This window comes from Hylaeus volcanicus, chromosome 6 (genome assembly GCF_026283585.1).
Source record: "Hylaeus volcanicus isolate JK05 chromosome 6, UHH_iyHylVolc1.0_haploid, whole genome shotgun sequence".
NCBI lineage: Eukaryota > Metazoa > Arthropoda > Insecta > Hymenoptera > Colletidae > Hylaeus > Hylaeus volcanicus.
The window spans coordinates 23536874-23558069 of NC_071981.1; the positions used below are offsets into that span (position 1 = coordinate 23536874).

At 41.2% G+C, this 21196-nt stretch overlaps 3 protein-coding genes across 4 annotated transcripts in view; 1 reads left to right on the forward strand and 2 right to left on the reverse strand.

The window, feature by feature from the left end:
- LOC128878633 (uncharacterized) overlaps positions 1-6042 on the forward strand; it is an 8617-nt gene extending 2575 nt beyond the window's left edge. Inside the window, exons 1-5 of one of the 2 annotated variants that reach the window (XM_054126978.1) lie at positions 8-133; positions 648-2207; positions 2487-3021; positions 3401-4094; positions 4183-6042. In XM_054126978.1, coding sequence (XP_053982953.1) covers positions 852-2207; positions 2487-3021; positions 3401-4094; positions 4183-4285 — 2688 coding nt within the window. In that variant the 5' untranslated portion in view covers positions 8-133; positions 648-851 and the 3' untranslated portion in view covers positions 4286-6042. Of the gene's footprint in view, positions 1-7; positions 134-647; positions 2208-2486; positions 3022-3400; positions 4095-4182 lie in introns of those variants that run through there. The other variant, XM_054126977.1, reaches the window with a different exon arrangement.
- Positions 6043-9234: 3192 nt separating this feature from the next.
- LOC128878631 (ATP-binding cassette sub-family C member 4-like) lies at positions 9235-19342 on the reverse strand. Its single transcript, XM_054126975.1, has 15 exons — positions 19166-19342; positions 18944-19054; positions 18414-18804; positions 16830-16961; positions 16519-16710; positions 15287-15595; positions 14645-15184; positions 13367-13672; positions 12850-13059; positions 11998-12499; positions 11681-11911; positions 11095-11594; positions 10157-10596; positions 9703-9832; positions 9235-9614 (listed from the first exon to the last, which is right to left on the reverse strand). Exons 1-15 carry the CDS (start codon positions 19237-19239, stop codon positions 9402-9404), a joined length of 4281 nt encoding a protein of 1426 aa, XP_053982950.1. The 5' UTR covers positions 19240-19342; the 3' UTR covers positions 9235-9401.
- A 478-nt stretch (positions 19343-19820) lies between these two features.
- LOC128878638 (small nuclear ribonucleoprotein-associated protein B) lies at positions 19821-21026 on the reverse strand. The gene is made up of 3 exons (XM_054126990.1): positions 20875-21026; positions 20128-20662; positions 19821-20010 (listed from the first exon to the last, which is right to left on the reverse strand). Exons 1-3 carry the CDS (start codon positions 20875-20877, stop codon positions 19895-19897), a joined length of 654 nt encoding a protein of 217 aa, XP_053982965.1. The 5' UTR covers positions 20878-21026; the 3' UTR covers positions 19821-19894.
- Positions 21027-21196: the final 170 nt, after the last annotated feature.

The following is a 21196-nucleotide window of genomic DNA, read 5'->3' on the forward strand; positions in this document are numbered from 1 at the left end:
ATGGTGTATAGGGCACACTGTGCTGACTAGGAGAGTGCAAGACCTTCGACTAACCAATTACGAACTTTTCAATCTTTTTTCAATTTTTTTTTTTCTGACGTCCGATTGAGTCGCGCAAGACGCAATTTTAAAGGTAATACAAGTGTACAAAGTTTCGATGAAATTGGTGAGTCGAAGGTCCTGCACTCTCCTTGTGAGTAAAAAAGCTTGAGTAAACATAGGTCCAAAGGTGAACCGTTTGTGAGATATAAACATTTTATTACCTTTAAAATGGCGTCTTGCGCGACTCAATCGGACGTCAGAAAAAAAAAAATTGAAAAAAGAAACCTATCCATAGAAAAATGTTTTCTTGCGATTTTCGAGTTTAGTGGGCCAAAATACATAAGAAAAAAATTCTGCCATTGAATTACATTTTGAAGTACATTTTGGCTGTAAACTAGTGCAATCGAAGTGAGTTTACTAAAATTGATTAGGAGGCTTGGATATGAACGGTTATCTGTTTACGGGAACAGTTAACACAAGCGGTCGACGAAAAGTGTGAAACATTCCCGTGAAACCTTGTCAAAGGATTAGTAAACGCTAATGAATTCGTTTCTAATCGCATCGATCAACCAACGGTTAAAATAACTAATCAATTTCTTTCGCAGGAGATAGCTGATGCCGGAGGTGGTTCTACACGGTTTCGAGTACCTGCTCTGTTCCTGTCGCTATTGCTACTCGGATGGACAGACCGCGTGTCGAGTGGTGATTGCGGTCTGGCCGAGTTAACCTGCAGGGATGGACATTGTCTACCGATAGACGCGTTCTGCAACGGGCAAGATGATTGCGGAGATAACAGCGACGAGCCACCGATGTGTACTCCCTGCAATCGGACGTATTACGGCCGAGAGGGTCGCACGTACAAGCTGGATCTTCCTAGACCCGCAGAGGAACGTCTGCCTTTCTTCTGTCATTTAACGTTCACCGCTGCTGGCCAGGGGTACGGAGAGCTGGTGCAACTGTTGTGGGACGCATTCAGCGTAGGTAGAGTAGATCCTAACACGGACAGCTTTCTCGCGAGCTGCCCGGAAGGTTCGTTACAGTTAGCGGAATTAGGTAGACATTTCACCGGTGGTTCGTGGTGCGGAGTCGGAGAAGGGACAGCTTCTTATTACAGCGAGACCAGCGCCGTCACCGCTTCCATACGACTGTTTCACGCGCCCCCCATGGTACCGTTCGACTTCCGTTTGCGCTACAGATTCGTAGCACGGAACGAAGCCGTGGCCAGGTTGGGGAAACCAGAACTACCGATCGAACGGGGCTCCCCGGTGCCGGGCACGTACTGCTCGAGAGACTTCGACGAGTGCCACCTGAATCAGTGCAGGTTGCAGAGCCCGAATTATCCCGGGGAGTACCCGAGGAACGCGAGCTGCATGATCACTATAAGGCAGCAAGAGGTGCCCACGTGCAAGCACGCGATGATTTCCGTGAAATCCACGCCAGCTGGACCAGCTGGCATAACTACCACTAATAGTACTTTAAGCGTATGGCAAGACTGTCCTCCGGAGAAGGATCGTCTAATCTTCCACGACGGCGTTCGCACGGACGATCCGATTTTGTTGATATATTGCGGAGGGCCTTTACCACGGATCACTGCCAGAGGTCCGACGATGCAGGTGGAGTTCAGAAGTTCCCCTATACCCATTCCTCTCGGTGCTTCCGCTTTGCGTATCGAACTCGAGATACAGGTGGTGTACGTCGATTCCGACGGGCTCGATTACGCGAAGGGCCCTCAGGGCTGTCACTTTTTTGTAAATGGTACTAATAAGAGGAGCGGCACGCTACGGGCACCGCTTCACGCACTGCCGCCAAACTCCAGCTGCACGTGGAACATCAAGGGATCATCCGGGGACAGAGTGTGGATTTATTTTTCCTCGTATTCTCAGAGAGATCTGACGGGTAGCGTCGAGAACAACGCCAGCTCGCAGTCGGACGTAAAGAATTGCGCGGTGAAATTCATATTTTGGGACGGCACGCCGACTACCGGATTGCCGATGGCCACGCTTTGCGACGACACGCCCAAGCTGTGCGCCCACGCGGCGCTCAGGAACGTTACAAGAAGCACGAGGCCGTGCAAAGATGAAGAAAGTTACATCACGGTTGCGCCGTCCCTGACGTTGCGTATGGAAACGATGTTCGGTACTGCTCTTCACACCGTTAATTTTAATGTGAGTAACTCCTCGCAAGGTCATCCAAAACTCAACGTATTACGGCACAGTAGACTTTCTTCGTCGAATGAAAAATAACGGAGATATTCACAGCGGGTTAAAGAAGTATCGGTACGCTCGGTTTTCTTTGAATATCTTTGTAATTTAAAGTAATCTATTGATATTAACTATGTTTATAAGCAGTCTTTTGACGCACATAAATAGTACGTTCATTGAGAGTTCTAAGTTATTTGTTATAAGCAAAGTAAAAAAAAGTATTGACACGCAACATTATTCCAGGCACAATACGAATTTATCTCGACCGTTCAAGTTGGCGAGCCTTGGGGCGACGGTGTCTGCAGCAGGGTCTGGCGTAAGGTACGAAGCGGCGAGATCACGACACCGCGGGATGTTCGACTGTTCGGCAGAGGTGGATCCTCGAAGTTGGAGTGCAGATATCGAATCGAGGCGGGCGTCGACGAAAGAGTCAGGCTGACGTTGCATAACGTCAGCTTGGGAGAGTCGACCGTTTGCACGAGCGAACCGGATCCTCATACGGGGCGACCACGTTGTGTTCAGGAAGTGGGCTCTAGAGAGGCTCGTTTAGTTTTATACGAAGCTCCTTGGTGGGACGTGAGGCTTCCCAGAGCTTGTTTATGTGATAACACGTCTCATCTTCCATTGACGCACATTTCCTCGAGCAGGGCTCTGGAAATTACATTTCTGGTCGACCAGCAAGCGCCGTACGAAGACTTCGAAACGCTTTTCTTTTACGCCAGCTTCGAGCTCGTAAGGGCACCCGAGTGCCCCAGGAAGCAGAGAGTACGCGGAGAAGGTGATTGCTTTACTATACGTGCGCTTGATCGACGCTATACGTACCGCAACTTCTGTGTACAGTTCTTGTACACGATATAAAAATCATGTACAATTGTTTCACGTATTTTCACTCGTGCTATTCGAAAGAGTAACATAAGTTAATATAATTCGTTTAGTTTGTTCGAAAGAAATCGATAGAAAATGTGCTTTTTGGTACGTATCTCTCCTGTAAGAATTCAAGAATTTCTTTCTAAAAATCAACGGTTAGTTCGCGAAGGGTCAAACGACCCGTTACGGTAGGAATGAGGTATCCGTAAAGTGTCGGTACGTGTAGGGTCGATCGATACTAACAGATTTTCTCTCGTAAACTTGTATTTTATTATTATCTTCTTTTAAAGGTGGCGAGTTACGATTCGTCGCGCCTCCATTATCCAGACCAGACATCTATTGCGAAGGACTTCCCTGGTTGGTGGAGGCACGCGAGAACAGATCTCTATTCGTGTTAACCTGGGGTTGGTTTCTCCCTCTCGAACCGTTACCAGTAACGGAGATGACCGAGCAAGTAAAGTGCCCGACTACCAACAGAATCCTCCTTTACTCTGGTTGGCCGCCGAAACTGTTGAAGGTGGTGTGCCCCGCGGAACCGGGCTCGAGGGAGTTCACTGTTCACGTTTTCTCCGAAGAGTGGTTGGTAGGAGCCGACGAAGGGAAATGGCCAGGGCCACCTAGGCCTCCGGCGCTTCTGTTGGACTTCGTCGCGAGGGAATCTGGCCAGGCTGCAGCCTCGTGGCTCGAAATCTCCAAGAGCAGAGCCGCGCTGCGCAGACAGTTACGTTTACCCGAGAGGGAAGTAGAAAGCGAAACCTCGATCCACAAGGACTGCCCTCACAAATGTCCTGAACTGAGTGCCTGTATCGCTGCGAGTCTGTGGTGCGACGGAAGAGCTCATTGCCCGTCTGGACACGACGAGGCGGATTGCGGTAACGGCGCCAAATTACTGGGACTTCTTCCTTCGGAGATATGGCTCGTCCTGGCGGGCGTTGCTGGAATTATCGCTGCCTTCGCGTGCTTTTTCGCTGTGCTCATCAGCAGGTAATCATAATACCAGAATACAGTAATTCCGTTCCTATTTAAACTCTTTAAATATAATATTGTTATAACGTACAACTTTATCTCGTAGGTCGAAGACGAGTACAAAGGGACTTCACTATAAAGGTACAAAGAAAAGCAATAGACCGAGACGGGCGCCAACAGAAGAGACACTTCTCGGTGCAGCATCCTGACAACAACAACCCGGTTTCGTGGAATATATTCACGTGGACCGGGAAACAACTGTTTAGCAATATTTCTATGTGCTTCACCGTCCACTAACTTAACACTGTCCCCAGGTATCACAATCCACCTTCAAGTACTTTCTTTTCTAGTCCACGGTAATTATGTTTCTTTATTCCCATCTTTTAGACACCGTTATCGCTATACACCTTGCTAGGATCCATACTAATTAGCATTCCATTAGAACGACGACCTTATTAACGATATACAGCCATGTTCTGTTCCTTCGAACAAGAAGGAACGCAACCTTTGTTTCCTTTGTTTAAGATACGGACACATAAAGCAGTAGCGATATCGCTGTTTTTATTAATATTCTACTATCATATGCAGACTGTATCGAGATATATAGGACCCACTCGAGCGGTGGATTACAGATACAAGAACAATGAAACAATTCGATGTAACCACATTTCCTACTTCATCTCGTTTCCAAGGTATTTTCGTATCGACAATCCGCCGCTGAAGCGTATTCTACATGTTAAAATACAACCTGTATATAATATTAACACGATTACGTTACGTTCGTTGGGTAATTTGGTTTGCTGGTGTAATGTTTTACGAACCAAAGAGGTCGTAAGTGGGAATAATATAATATACAGGAATACATCTATAATTTAAAAGGTATCACACACATTGCTCAAAGAACATCGTAACTGCCAAAGAATATTTTAAGTTTAATTAGCAAACTGTGAAATTCCTAGCAACGATAGAAAAGGTAATAGACAAAGTATCGGGGATGTAAAGTGACATCTTTATATTTTAATCTAGAGATATCTTAAATTTATACGAGGAAATTTAATTGTTTATTATAGACATATTTTATCAACGATGCCAAAGATTGATTTTAAATATATTCAATGTGTTCGGAGTTTTCTCGTTCGGAGATATTTTTATGACGTCTTTTCGCTTTTTAATCATCTCGATCGATCTAATTCTATGTTTTGAAGAGATTACATTTAAGGTGTACGATTTTAAATAAATTTTATTCGATTTAAAAGCTCGCTGAATTCACGGAGATTATGTCTCGGCGCTGGCAATGCTGACGTATCGTTTTTCCGTTTACTAAGCGTAGAGGATTACGTAAATATATACATTTAAGGGAACAATTGTAGGTGAAGTTCCAACGCACAAGAAATTGATCGAAAAAAAAATGAAGGAAACAAAAAAAAAAAGAAGAATTAGTTAACAAAAATTTATGGTACAATATTATATAACAGTGTTTTCCCCGTTTCTACGAAGAGCCACGAATACAAGAGGATATTTTTCAAATTTTCAAACGATATTTTAGAGATCACCCTAACTTAGCAAACGTTTTTTCATTGTGCATTTATATTTACTTGAAAACCAATTTCTTTGACTCACAGTAACGTTATATATATATATATACAAACAAACAAAAAATAGCGAAATATATTCTTATTAGCTAAGTAAAATCGAAGAAATAGTCGAACTAATTAAAGTATAGAATAGTGAGGCGTAGAAGACACCTCTGCAAATATTCTAAAAGTTACTCATAAAAATCGCTGTTATACAATATTTAGTACTATAGTTCATAGTTGCACTTAACAAAAAAACAAAAGAACAAAAAATAAATAGGATCAACGTAGCTGTGACACAAAGTGATGGGAGATAACCGACGTAATTTCTAATTATAAATCACTCGATAACGTTAGAGGATTGTTAAAGTTAATTGCCGTTACGTGAACAAGTAATTCATATTATTCAAGCGAAGATGGATACATTTGCCTACCAGGTCGTTTAAAACTAGACGATTCTACATAAACGAACCATTGTCATTAAATATTTTAAGCGGAGAATTTAATCTTAGACGCACGAATTACAATCCACTGGAAATGAATCAAACATAGTTTTTAATTCGATCATCGTGCATCGTCGTACACGAATCGCAATTAAGGGATACGTTTAAGTACCACTGTAAGGACTGAAAGTAAATTACGAGAAGCATTAATTAAGTGACAAAAAAAAAGGAAAAAAAAAACAAAAACAAAAATGTATCGTAAGTGCTACTTGAAAATTTAAATTAATGTATTCGATAATTAGTTTCTAGAGAATATACAAATTAGAACGTTTGGCATCTGCCGGGCAAAGTCTGTTTCACGCGGTGCGTTAATTCTTTGCAATGTTGCATTTGTCCGGTGAACAAATAAATTCGCGCGTGCACAATTAATACGAACAATGGATGTTTTCGGAGACACTTTCAAGTTTCGTGATAAAGTTGGGATGGTTGAAGACCGTCTCTCTTAACTTCTCAAATTCTTTGGAGAAATAAGCGACAATTAAATGTCGATAATTTGCAAGGGAACGTCGCTGGGTGAAACAGATTCGACGAGATAGCCATTCGTGTATTATAGTACGTACTGTATGAGAACTGAATGCATATACCACGGTCCGCTTAAAATATTTTTAATTCCGATATCTGAATGTATCGTTTCTGTTTTTATGCGTATACAATTTCTAAGGTTCGGTCTCCTCGATCGTCGGCTTTGGACAGTAGCCGCGAAGTGAATTTATTATTAAAACTGTCGTCGACACATTCTTCTTGCGAGATATTGAAAGAGATTTCTGAAACGAAGAGGAGGAAGAAAATCGAAAAGGAACTGCTCCGTGTTTGTCGTACGTAGATGCGTACACCTTTTAAGGTGTACATTCTATATTTGAAAGTAGTTTTTGCTCGACGATCGATTTATTCGCAGTTTTATATTTAAATGTACGCGTGTACGTATTGCACGTGTTCGCAGTAAATCGAACAATATTTTTCAAAACGTTGCGCACCGGAAATGTTTGTACATTTCGAATGGTAAATTGTTCTCTGGAATGCATTAAGAAGTTCGTCTTTTTTCAATAACGCTTTTGGTATACCGTTGAACAATTTTTCAGTTAGGAAAGAGAGATGTACTTCCTATATATATATATTATTTGTTACCAGACTGCGGATCTTTATGCAAAATAAAATCTTTCCGTGTCTACAAAAACTGAACCCGGACAGGAATTTATTTTACTATGCGAGTACTACGATATGAACTTTTCTGTCGATATTTTTTTTTAATATTAATTCGTACCGCGCGCATTTAGTAGTTTCTTGCACGTTCAAATTTCCTATTGATTCATAGAAATCCGCAGTCCACTCATTATTGTGTACGAGGTACGTACAAGTGTACGATATCTTGAAAAGTAATTCTTATTTTTAGAATTAAACATTCACTATATACATACATACATACATACATACATACATACATACATACATACATACATACATACATACATACATACATACATACATATATGTGTATATATATATATATATATATGTGTACACATATGTAAATGCATAATATTCGATATTTTTGTTAATCGATCTGTGATTTTCATTTCGTTGTATGTACATAAGGTGGAAGTTCTAATTTGACATAGGCTGTGTTATTTTTATTGTTGTACTCAGGATATTTGAATATCTGGAGGCTGTCGGTTTACGCAGACCGTGTAGCTCAACATGTAGCGGATATTAGAGAAAAATCTTCGTAGGGGAGTTCGATGATAGCGCGTCGTCTCCTTTTCAACTATTCTAATCTAAGAACGTAACGATTCAAAGTTTTGAGAGAAGTACATTTTACGGAGAGCAAAGTATACTTAGAATCTACTTTAGTAACGAATTTACCGAGAAAAAGAAAATTACAAAAAAAGAAAAGAAAAGAAAAGAAAGGATGAAGAAGCAGACGAATGATCTAAACATAATACACATACATAGGATGTAACACGTATTCAAGGCTCGCACGCGGAAGCGCGTACGCGTCTGTTTAAAGTTCGTAGAACACAGACGAAATTTCTCGATGCTAAGGGGTTCGCTCTCGATACAGAGTACAGAAACTTATTGCCTTTTACGACTTAAGTGCGACGCAAGGGTCGCATATAATCTCATTTAGAAGTAAAGAGAAACATTATCGACTACTCGATCGTAGAAGTAGCTGCCGAAACACATGTGAGAATTATAATTTTACGATCATGATTTCTCTTCGAAATCTCTTCTTTATTACTCCTCGTAATAATTCTCTGTACATTACACAGATAAAATACGTGTACAATATTTTGTCCCTCGATTGTCATCCGGAGAAAGAGAGGATTAAAATGGATTCCAAAACTTTGGGAGTTTGTTGCTTTATTAATTCATTCGCGTACATGAGTTCGATACGTTTGCTTAGACAGTCTTGCAGAAGGGGTTCTCCAAACGTTTTACGTTCGCAACGATTCCGAGCTTCGAGGAAAATTGCACAGACGAATTATTCGCGGTGTTGTGTGTTCGATTACTTTTAAACGCAGGGGCGAGAAGTCTGGGTACGGAGGAGGAATGAATTTTCATTTTCTTTCGAGATACATTTGTATTCATGTTAGGTTGTCCCAAAAGTTTCTTTCGTAATTTACACTCAATTATTTTGTGCAGTAGTGTTTGTACAAACAGACAATCTAATTTCTTAGATGTTGATGTTGCGACAGTAATGGAGCAAAATGAATCGTACACAATTCAATAATTGGACATAATAATATAACATTGGATATAAAATATTGTGTATGTATCACTTATTAATAAAACGAAAGAAACTTTTGGGACAAGCTAATAATTTTCATTTAAAATAAATACGACGAATCTGAAGTAGCTCTACGTTTTAATCTATTTATTCTCACTACTATTTAAGTAACTTAGATCCTACTAAACTGTTTCAACGATTAAATATTAAATTGACGACACGATTATATTAAAAAAGAGTCTTACCGTTATTAGCACAACGATCTGTCGTACCGACAGAATATTCGACATTATCGAGTCGAGTATCACCGACAAAACGCGTTACGTTATCGACGCGGTGATGTGAATCTAGTGATGTTTCTTTTCTTTTTTTCTTTTTTACCACTTCCAACAAAAATAAGCAGCTGGACACTACACGAGTATAAAAGTAGCTTAGGAAGAAAGTTAATCGAATCTTTTTTTCTGCACCGTGTTAAAGCAGGGTTGTGTCACAAGATAATTAAGTATATTATTCTAGATCAACTTTAGAGGGAGCTCTGCGTGATATCATCCGTCGTGTCAGTTTCAGAGGTGTTCCGTTTTCTCAACCTGGGGCATTGGTGCTCTCTATTCGTCTCGCACGCGATTCTTGCCTGCTCGTGAAGGGTGTGAGCCATCAATACGCCCGTGTTGTTCACCATTTCCGAGAAAATCCCGTCGGGTTTGTCGCGTAGCAGCTCGTACGGACAACCAAACTCCTGTTCACGTAAACAAGTCATATAGTGTGCTTGAAATCGCTACCGAATCTAGGTTTAGACGACAGAGATGACAGAAAGGTAACCGTACCGCAATTTGGCCAGCGTCCATTACTATGATCTTATCGCTATCAATGATAGTGTTCAAACGATGAGCAACAGTGATGACGGTGCAGTCCGCGAACCTTGTTCGTATCGTCCTCTGAATTAAAGCGTCCGTACTAAAACAAAAATATGTTAACATCCAGTATCGAATTATCTGGTAATCATTGCTTGTACAAATACGCAATCCACTACTTTTATTTAACCCTTTCGACCCTTAATGGTACATACAGTCAGTCCCATAGATATTCGTACCCTCTATCGAAGAAATTTGTTTAAGTTAAACGGTAGGTTTGATGTTTCCTACAGCCTTCGAATTCGAATAGGACACAGCCAAGTCGAAAGGTTTAAATTCGATTCATTATCTGTAAAGTTTCCCTTTCAAATTCCTGCAGAGGATTACCAATGTGTACATCTAAAATTTGTATCGAAGTAACAGTTACTGCGAGTCGATGTTAGCCGTGGCTTCGTCCAGAACGAGGATGCGATTGTTTTTCAGGACTGCCCTAGCCAAGCATATCAGTTGCTTCTGTCCGATGCTCAGGTTGCTTCCGCTGTACATGACCATTTGGTCCAGAGAAAGATCGTTCAGTTCCACTTGATGAAGGCTGTCCCACAGCGAGGCGTCGTCGTAGGTGTTCAGGGGGTCTAAATTGTATCGCAGGGATTGGGAGAAGAGAAAGGGTTGTTGAGGGATGATCGATATCTTGGAACGGAGCTCGTGCAGGCCTAACGTGCTGGTTTCTCTTCCGTCGATCACGATCTCTCCGTCCAATTCCTCGGCGAACAAACGGAACAGCACCGATATCAGGGACGATTTGCCAGCTCCTGTTCTGCCTACTATGCCCACCTTCCATCCAGGCTCTATCGTCACGTTCAGATTCTGCAAGGGAGGAACGAGGATACAGTGAGATGCATAACCAGAATCGTAACGACGAAGTAGCGAATCATCCTGTTAATATTAGGCTGTCCTGAAAGTTTCTTTCGTGAGTTGCATTCAATTATTTTCTGTGGCAGTGTTTATATAAATAGACAATCTAATTTCTTAGACATTGATACTGTTACAGTAATGGAACGAATGAATGAACGGAATGAATTGTACACAATTTTGTAATGTAACATCAAACATAAAATATCGTGTACGAATTAATGATTAATAAAACGAAAGAGACTTATGGGACAACCTAATACGTTGACTGCCTAACTTTTGTGAAATTTTGTATTTCTTGTTACAACATCATCAGAATTCAAGAGTAACGTTCAGATTTCATTTCTTCGACGCCTCGCGTTTAGAATAAATTTTCTAAACTCGTAGAGAAAGGATCTATGGCGGTCAAAGCATTGACTAGAAAATCAAGGATCAATGGGACTCGTAACTCGCCTTTAAAACAGGAGACTTGTCTTTTTCGTAGCTCAGACTGACGTTTTTCAACACCACGCGACCATGTTTAGGCCAATCTGGTGGCGGAGGAGCGTCGCTCTCCCACGCTCCCTCGCTGGGCAGCCGTGTATATTGTAAAATCCTTTCGACCGACGTTATTTGAGATACCATTTCGCCGCTCTGTTTCACACCATGCTGCAGGCAACCGATTATGATCAACGACTGCGATATAGCGAGTCCCACGTTGCCTCCAAGAGTGTCTCCCGAGTCCAGCAGAATGAAGGAGAAACAGATGCAGGCGACGAACGCGCAGACAATTATATCCAGGTACAAACCAAACACCACGTGCGTTACTAATGTTATGTACCATGCGCCGGTGTGCACGTTCTGCAGATGGTCGAACTGTCTCTGCATCAACTTTCTAACTGTCGACCCGCTGATTCTGATGGTCGCCAAGCCGCTCAGCGTAGCGTTTACGTGAGAAAATACTGGGCTCTTTGCTAAAATTTTCGGTAAGAAATTTTTATCAAAAAAAAGAAAGTAATTTTGGTATGCGGTTTCTATTTGCTTAAAGTTGGCTATTTACCCACGCCTTCGATGCGTTTGACGCTCTGCGTGGTTCTCAGATATATCGTCCTCATGAAGAAGAACAGGACAGCTAGGATCGCCAGTGGAATGCTCATCCAGTTATTGACTACCACGACCATGACCAGAACGCCAAAGATCACGAGGAATATCTGGACCGCCTCTAAAATTGCCTTTGGCAGCAGCTCGTCCATGGCGCCCACGTCCTTCGAGAATCTGTTCAAGATTCTACCTGCGCAGGCAAACGTACGTACATGTAACTAGATTCTAGATACGTATACTCTACGATATTGTTTTTAATATCCAGGGACGCGTTACCCGAGGGATTGCTGTGAAAGAAGCCCATCGTCGTCTGCAGTATGTTCGAGAACATCATGTTATGGAGATTTCGACTGGCGTTCGCGCACATCTTCATGAAGAGAACGTTCCTCAAGACGATGGTTAAGATACAGGAAATTATGCAAAACGCGTAGACGTATATGGCGGAATTGGTAGGCAAGAGGCCGTACTCGTCCAAGCTGAAGATACTCGATAGGAACGTGTTGTTGAACATGTAGCCGTATCGGTTGTCTTCGGGCAGGGCACCGTTCCTCGTGGATCTTCTTACGACCTCCAGATTCGTCCAGTAAGAGATCCAGTAATCGTTACCGCTGGTGGCAGCTTGGGATACGGCGAACACGAAGACCAATCCGAACAATGCGAAATAGGATCCCCCTTGGAGGAAATACTCTTTGTAGACTTTATTGGACAATGGTCCGGACGCTGTCATCTCGTCGTCCAAATCTCCCACCAGCTCGTCGCCGTCGAAATTGTAGGATACCTGAAACGATTCACTGTTAACACCGTCGGACAGACTATTGGAAATTACGTAATCAAACATTTACTGCGGGTATTTTGTTTTTGTAACTCCGTCCAAGTTCAAGTATTTCGTTCAAATTTCATTTTCTTCGACGCTTCACTTTCAGAATAAATTTCGTTAGTTCTTCTAGGAATTAAACAAATTCGTTCCGTAGGCGAGGTATCGAGCAAATTTAATCTGAATAGGATCGGTAAATCCTAAACTATATAAGTATATAAATTATATAAAATATCATTTCTAATTGCGTATACAAAAACAAAACCTTTAGCTTCTACATTTTTAAATCAATTTATCTGAAATATATAAATTACCACACTGCTGGCAATCGACGCTATCGATACTCTGCTACGACGGCTCTTTCTAGTCGTCATTTTCTCCACGTGCGGCTGACACGATTCCGCCTCCGCGATCTCGTTTTGCATCTTGGTTTCCGTGGTCGTTTGAATGAGGTCCACTATCGCCGAGAAACCTATGTTCGACCTCGACAGTTCGTCGTATGATCCTTGCATCCTCACGCAGCCCTTCGAAGAAACGGTAACGACAACTTCTCATTGGAAGTCTAACGGAGGAAAACATTTAGCACGTTGACTGCCAGACAAATCCAGTAAATACCGGATAAATCCATGAAAATCTAACTTAAACTATTAAAAGATTCTAACTTAAACGTTTAAACTATTAACGACTGCATAATCAAACGTTTATCGTGGCATTTATTTTTGTTGCCTCATCAAAATTCGTGAATTTCATTTGAATTCGTTTCCTTTGATTCTCGACTTTCAGAATTCATTTTCTGACGTGGCGATTCAACGTGTTAACATATACCCTTACTCGATCCAACACGACGATCTTGTCAGCTTCCTTGATGAACTGCAATTGGTGAGTGGCCAGGATCCTCGTCTTCCCGTGGAGGAACTTTTGGATGCACTTGGAGAAGAGGTGATTGGCCACGCGCGAATCAACGGCGCTCAAAGGATCGTCCAGCAAGTAAATATCGGCGTCCCTGTACACGGCCCTCGCCAGATTCACTCGCGCCTTTTGTCCTCCTGACAACGACGAACCACTTTCGCCCACGTTGCTCATGTCGCCGTAAGGCAGCTGCTGGAAGTCCCTCGTCAGGGCGCAAGCCTTCGTCACCTGGAACGCGAGGAACAGCTCTTCAGGAACTCTTCAACAGCCACGAATTTTCATTAAGAAACTAGGAAGAATTTCCATAGCAAAGGCTTCTTCTGGAAGCCATTATTACTACAAGGAATGATATCGCCAAAAAGCTTGAATCCAAAATACTGTGACAAATAATATCTGGAATAGTCATCTTGCATTTATCCAGTCTTTACCGTATCCTTGAAAGTTTCTGCTACGATTGAATATTGTTTAAACTATTAAAGACTGCACAATCAAACGCCCTTTCCTCAAGTACGCTGAGGAACAGCTCTTCAGGAACTCTTAAACAGCCACGAATTTTCATTAAGAAACTAGGAAGAATTTCCATAGCAAAGGCTTCTTCTGGAAGCCATTATTACTACAAGGAATGATATCTCCAAAAAGCTTAAATCCAAAATACTGTGACAAATAATATCTGGAATAGTCATCTTGCATTTATCCAGTCTTTACCGTATCCTTGAAAGTTTCTGCTACGATTGAATATTGTTTAAACTATCAAAGACTGCACAATCAAACGCCCTTTCCTCAAGTACGCTGAGGAACAGCTCTTCAGGAACTCTTAAACAGCCACAACTTTTCATTAAGAAACTAGGAAGAATTTCCATAGCTAAGGCTTTGATAAAAATAAATCTGAAAGATATTCGTGAACTTAACCGGGTCAAGGACCTGCGACCTTTTGGAAACCATTATTACTACAAGGAATGATATCTCCAAAAAGCTTAAATCCAAAATACTATGACAAATAATATCTTTATCTAATCTAAAATACTGCAATAAATGTTACGTTATCTAATCTCCGAGAGCTTCGAGAAAAAACTTCTTGCGACCAAGAACTTAGTACAAATATTTCAGGAATTTTAATCCGACAGCCAACGCGTCGAGGACTCTTCTCTTTTTCAAATTTCCAAAAAATTCTGTCGGCCTTGAAATCGGCGCAGAACTCACAGCGATGTATCTGTCCCTATCGTACGGTTGTCCGAAGAGAATGTTCTCCTTGACGGTCCCCGTGAACAGCCACGGTTCCTGACTAGCGTACGAGATCCTCAAATTAGGATTGTCCACGACGTACAATTCTCTGCTCCACTTGGCATCCTCGACATTGTTGGATCGCAACCGTAACTGTCCGGCCGCCACTGGAAGTTCCTTCAAAATTAGATAAAGAATCGAGGACTTTCCCGAGCCCACTGGACCGATGAGCGTGCACAGCTGCCCGTTCTGCACGTCCATCGTGACGTAGGACAAAGTTGGCGGCAGCTGTTCCGGTATCCAGTTAGCGAATACGCCTTTCAGTAGAACAGAAACCGGCGTGGATTCGACGTGTTCGATATCGCTCGACGTCTTTGTTTGGTAACCGTTCGTCATCTTGACGGACTCCACGATCTGTTTATTTTTCTTTCCCGGCGTGAACTTGGAGACACCGTTCGTCTCTGAAACCAGGGCGGCCAGCGATTCTTCGCTCGACTGCTCGTCCAGCAGCAAAAAGTGCTGAAAGAAAACAAGAAGAATTCTAGATTAGGAAATCAGACTCGCAATGGATCCTCGAGTGTAGATTTGAACGATTGTTGCAATGGATCCTCGAGTACAGACCTGTATCCTTCTGATGGACACCATGGTCTCCGTGGCTATAATCAGAGCCTGCGGGAAGAAATACGTGACCGTGAGCTGGAGCATCTCGAAATACGTCGCCAACATGAACGTTGTCTCGGGCAGAATCTTGTTTCCAGTTAAAACGTATGTAACGAGGGTCAAGAAGAGCGCAGTACGGTTGGCGAACACTACGATGGACAGGTAGACGGCGCGAACGAAGGCCGCTAGGCGTATTACGTTGATTCCGTTGGCTCGTATAATGGCCAGAATAGTCGCGAATGGCTTTTCCCAAGCGTACATTTTGATTACCTACAGCAACAATCAGAAATTGTTATTACCAGAGAGCGGATCTTTATCCATTTATAAGAAATTTGAACGTGCAAGAACCTACAGAATGCACACGATATGCAAAAATATAAAAAAGATTGAAAGTAAAGTTCATGTTATAATATTTGCAGAATAAAATAAATTCCTATTTAGGTTCAATTTTTGTAGGCACGTTCGCGAAGATTTTATCATGCATAAACATCCGCAGTCTAGTTATACCTGTTGGTACTTATTAATACCTGATAAACTTATAGTTATACTGTACACAGAGCAGTGCATCAACGCTGTACTGTATACAGGGTAGCCAAGGGGCAAATAATGAAATTCAATAATATTTTCTATTTTGACATCATCGGTATCGTTCAATATTTATATTAGGTTGTCCCAAAAGTTTCTTTCGCTCGATTAATAAGTAATACATGCACAATAGTTTATGTTTTATGTTACATTACTGAATTGTGCACGATTCATTTTGCTCCATTACTATTACAACATGAATATCTATGAAATTAGATCGTCCATTTATATTCAACACGACCACATAAAATAATTGAGTGCAACTCGCGAAAGAAACTTTCGGGACAACTTAATATAACGTAGGAGTCTAAACGAAAAAACAAGGTGACAAAGATTTGAACCCACGATCCTCGGATCCACAGTCGACCGCTTTATCTACGCGACCAATCCCGTAGCCTACGTTTCGTGTTCTCGTTTGACTCTTTATCGTTGGGTATAGAAGGCGCGAATATTACAGTAATATTTCCTAATTCGTATAATAATAGGTGCATAGGAAAGTATTGGTTGTCCTAGCAAGAAGTCTACCGATAAGCTAATGTAAGTTAATTAGCATGAATCGTAATCTTCTTGATGATATAACAATTTGTTTTTTTTTCTTCTTGGTCTACCTCTATACCAGTTACAAGCTCGTTCATTAATTGCACCCTCGTGTCCGTCAGCGTGGCGATTTTCTCTCGTAGTATACGACTCAATCGAACGCAGATGGTGTGAACCGGAACTGCCATCGCGACGAGGGCTCCTATACCGACCAGGCTCGAAATTCCTATCCTGAGCCCCATTATCGTGCCGATGATCATGATCTGTGAACCATTTTCCAATTACTTGAAAGTTAACGCTAGAATTCTACTTGCATCAACGAGCGCGTTTACTGTCCAAGCGCTTTTAAACAATAACGCGTGAAACTGAAATGAACTGTTACTTGGAACGGTGTGATCCAAACGAAGTTCAAATAGTAGCATAGCTCCTCGAATCGGCTGACGTCGTTGCTGAGGAAATTGACGATCTGGCCCGACGTCGTCTGAGTCAATGCTCTTTTGCTCAGCCGCAGAACCTGCAATTCGAATCTCTAAAATTACAGAATCGCTAAACGAAAGTCATCGTGATAAACGTCTAAGAATAGAAGAACCTGGAATTGTGAAATCCAGAAACGAAATCTTATTTTACAGTTTTAGGGTTCTTCTCTTATCAAAGCGTTTAAGAAAGTTTACTCAGTCGGCTAGAACTTTACTGTTTGCCTTGTTATTATCAGATAATTCTAATTCCGTTTGTCGGATCTCCAGAAACCTCAAACATCCTTCTCCTTTCGTGAAACAATCGATTGGCATATATTAATGATATATTAGGTTGTCCCAAAAGTTTCTTTCGTTTTATCAATAAGTAATACATGCACAATAGTTTATGTTTTATGTTACATTACTGAATTGTGCACGATTCATTTTGCTCCATTAATATTACAACATGAATATCTAAGAAATTAGATTGTCTATTTCTATAAACACTGCCACACAAAATAATTGAGTCCAAATTACGAAAGAAACTTTTGGGACAATCTAATGTATATATGTATACAAAGAACAGAAAATGGATTATTATTATATACTATATACTTCTAAAAAGTGGCAACGATGTAGGTGCTTAAACTGCACCGTCATCATATCTCGAATAATAACAGACTTATAGATTAGAATTTGTTATGTATATGCACCGTAATAATTACCCTAGCGCCTGAACTAAGTTCTACTCTGACGAAAACACCCACTTCCTACGTTTTTAACGCGCTGAAAATTTGCCTAATGTTCCCACTTGTTTCGTTTCGTCGAGAATTTTTCGAACGACGAAGTCGTTTTGCCGCTGTGAATTTCCAAAGTCGGGCCACACTTTTTAACGCCGAAAGGTGAGGTAACAGCGACGGAACCCGGTTAAAAAATTCAAACGTCGATAATAACTCGACGACGGCGTACGTCGTGAATTATGATTATTAAACAGAACTATGCACTTTCGCTAAATACGCTATCGGTTTCGCTAGAAGGACAATTCTAATCAACGCTCGCTATTCCGATCGATACCGAATGCACGACTTATGTAAGTCAAGAATTACCATTTTTTGAGTCGAGAATCAAAGACGCTTAACATCGAAACCAGACCGATTTTTCTGAACCGAATGAACGCGTTCATTTCAAAGTATCGTTTTCAGTAATAAAGACCATTTTTCGCCCAAGTATATGGAAAATGGAAGCGACCAGAGACTCTCGCGCTACGTGGACTTCTCCTTGTTCCGTGGATCTATTTAACAAAGGATTTTAACGAAACTTCGCTCGACCGTTCTTTGATTAAACATAAGTCATACGGAGCTTGTTTCGATTTCGACGCTCCAGTTTTACAAGAAACGATATAAATTCTTATGGAGCGTACAGATTTTACGCGTGAATTTTGATTCTTAAATGAAACGTGCCTATCTCGAAACAACTACCTCGATCGTGTAAATAGATAAGCGAGTACGTACTTTCCTATATACGAGGGCAGAAACAGCGATACGCAGTTTCATGCCTACCCGCTGGGACATCAGATCGGCATGATGCAACAGAAAAATGACAATCATGATGCAAACGACTAGGCAGCCACCGTAAATTTCAGCTTCGCCTTTGGTGATCGACGCGGCATTTTCGTCGATTCTGAAGTAACTGATGATCTTCGACTGGATGATCGGTTGGATCGCGGCGAACACCGCGTGCTGGAAGAACGACACCAGCCCGACGAAAAAGTACTCCTTCCAAAATGCGCGCAGCAATGCTCGCTCCAAACGGGGAACGTCTTTCTTCTTCGGCTTTTCATCGATATTATCGTTCGACGTTTGCTTCTCTTTGGTCAATTTCGTCAGTTCCAGTTTCCACGATCTGCAGAAGAAGAAGAAACAGTTACCGAATAAATTCGAATGCTAATTAAACGGACTCTGATTCGAAGTGTCTGTATCTTTTACTTCTATTTTATTAAACAGCTCAGAATCGAATGAAGAAAAATATAATAAATGCCTACTCCGTGAGTCGGTCGCCGAGTCTGTTGGATTCGTCTGCCTTAAGCGGGTGATAGAGGTCCGTTATCACCAAGTTTTTGCTGGCACCTTTCCGAAACAAATTCACCGTCCATCTAAAATACAGTTGTTCCAATTAAAATAATTACGTAACGCGACGCGTAATTAATTAATTCTTAAATTACAGATAAATTTAAATCGTAAATATCAATTTAATTTTTCTTTACCCGAAGAACAATCGACTTATAGGATTCGCGTTTTCATTGGGATTCTGTTTAGTGTACACCTCTTTCGGTTCCATTCTCGTGTACTTATCGCGAATCCGTTACATTCAAAATCTGAGAGACAGTCCTACGACCCGCCGCCTTAGGAAGTCCTCGTCCTACTGTCGTGTTCGTTACACTTTCCATGATACTTATTCTTACTGATAAATAGCGCATAGTAAACATCCAATACTAAAGTTCACCTTGAAACAAAGTAGGAATATTAATGTAATTACCTGCATGATAATACTGCTTTTTGACTGGTATACGACTAGTAGTCGAAGCCATATAACGATTAATGAATCATACGTATAACATTTGTAAACATTGCGAAAGCAGATTCGAATGTTTCCGCATCTGAAGTGAAAATTATAAAGCACATAAATGTGTTTAGTCACGCGAAGCCTAGTCTTATAAACAGATCTGAGAGTCTCCAGTCTCTCCAACCCAAAGAGTCATTGTTTCTCAAAGTAAATATAATGTTAGATATTTCATTGTTGCAATCAGACAGAATATGCAACAGAAATTTTATTTCCGATTCTGATTTTCATTCGCTTCTCCATACTTTGTTTGCCGAAGTAAATACATGTAAGATCTAAATAGAATTTTATTAATGAATGCGAAACAAAATTGCAAATACAAAAGAGCTTTTATTATTACCATCAGCGATACATCAGTATATTTAAAGAAATGTTAATATGGACGAGGAGGTGGTCCACCGCGCATCATCCCGGGAGGTGGACCTCTCATTCCTGGTGGGCCCATTGGTGGACCCCCGCGTCCCATGGGCGGCATACCTGGTGGCATACCTGTAATCACATTTGAACGATTCTTATTTCTCAGAAGTTTCATTCAGCGAAATCAAAGTGTAGAGCAAAGAAGTGTAATTAAAGAGAGAATAACAAAGTCTATAAAAAGACAGTTACCCATCATTCCTGGTGGTGGGCCCATCATCCCAGGTGGAGGACCTCCGACTGGCATGCGTGGAGGACCACCGGGATGCATCTGAGGTGGAGCAGAAACTTGACCTCTACCTCCCGGTGTCATTATCTGCTGCGATGGCCCACCGACACCTCGAACAGGACCTTGTAATCCTGCAGGCACTCCGGCGACGTTAGCAGGCATACCGCGACCAGCTGTACGACCCATACCAGGTCCTGGTGCAGCACCAGGAATAGGTACTCTCGGTAATCCTTCCTCCGGAGGTGGAGGACCCTCTACCGTCAAGGAAACAATATTTTCTCCTCTCAAAAGCACAAATCCTAGTACACGTTTATCTTCTCTCTCCGGTTGCTTTGTATTCTTTGGTTTAATTTTACGAAATTCTTCGCAATCCCCAAGTATAAGATTCATATGCTTGTCAAAAGCTTTGAATGTACCTATGAACGTTCTAGAGTCTTGTAAAATGATTCTGACTCTGTAGTTTATATGCTGTAGCATCTTATTGTTCTTCCCAATCGTCTGAAAAAAGAAATGTAATTTGTTTGGGATGTAAATAAGAATATATCGATAGTAATATATCCATTATAATAATACGTAATTCATTCAATTTTAGTAGATTTAAAGGAAAAAGTATTAACAATTCATTTTATTTCTTAAACACTTATACAATAGCTATCAATAAGGTTATGAACTGGAAACTTTACGAATATTTAGTAATGCTCTTCACTTACCATTTTGATTCCGTTTGTTTTAAGGTACAAAAATCAAAAACCAATTATTAATTAGGTAAGCGTATTGCGAGTGATTATAAACATTAAAATGTAATTGTTTGCCGGTTACAACAGACTGCACGATCGTTTCGATATCATCAGCGAACATAACCTAACAAAGCATAGCTACAGTAGCGCCATCGGTGGGAAGATGCCTAAGTTTGTAGTGAAAGTAGTTTCTATTAGTTCTGTACGATGGCGCCACCGTCCACTTTTCAATCAATTATTCTTTATTTTTCATAAATACATAATTGATACGATTTCTTGCTTCGTAACATTACAA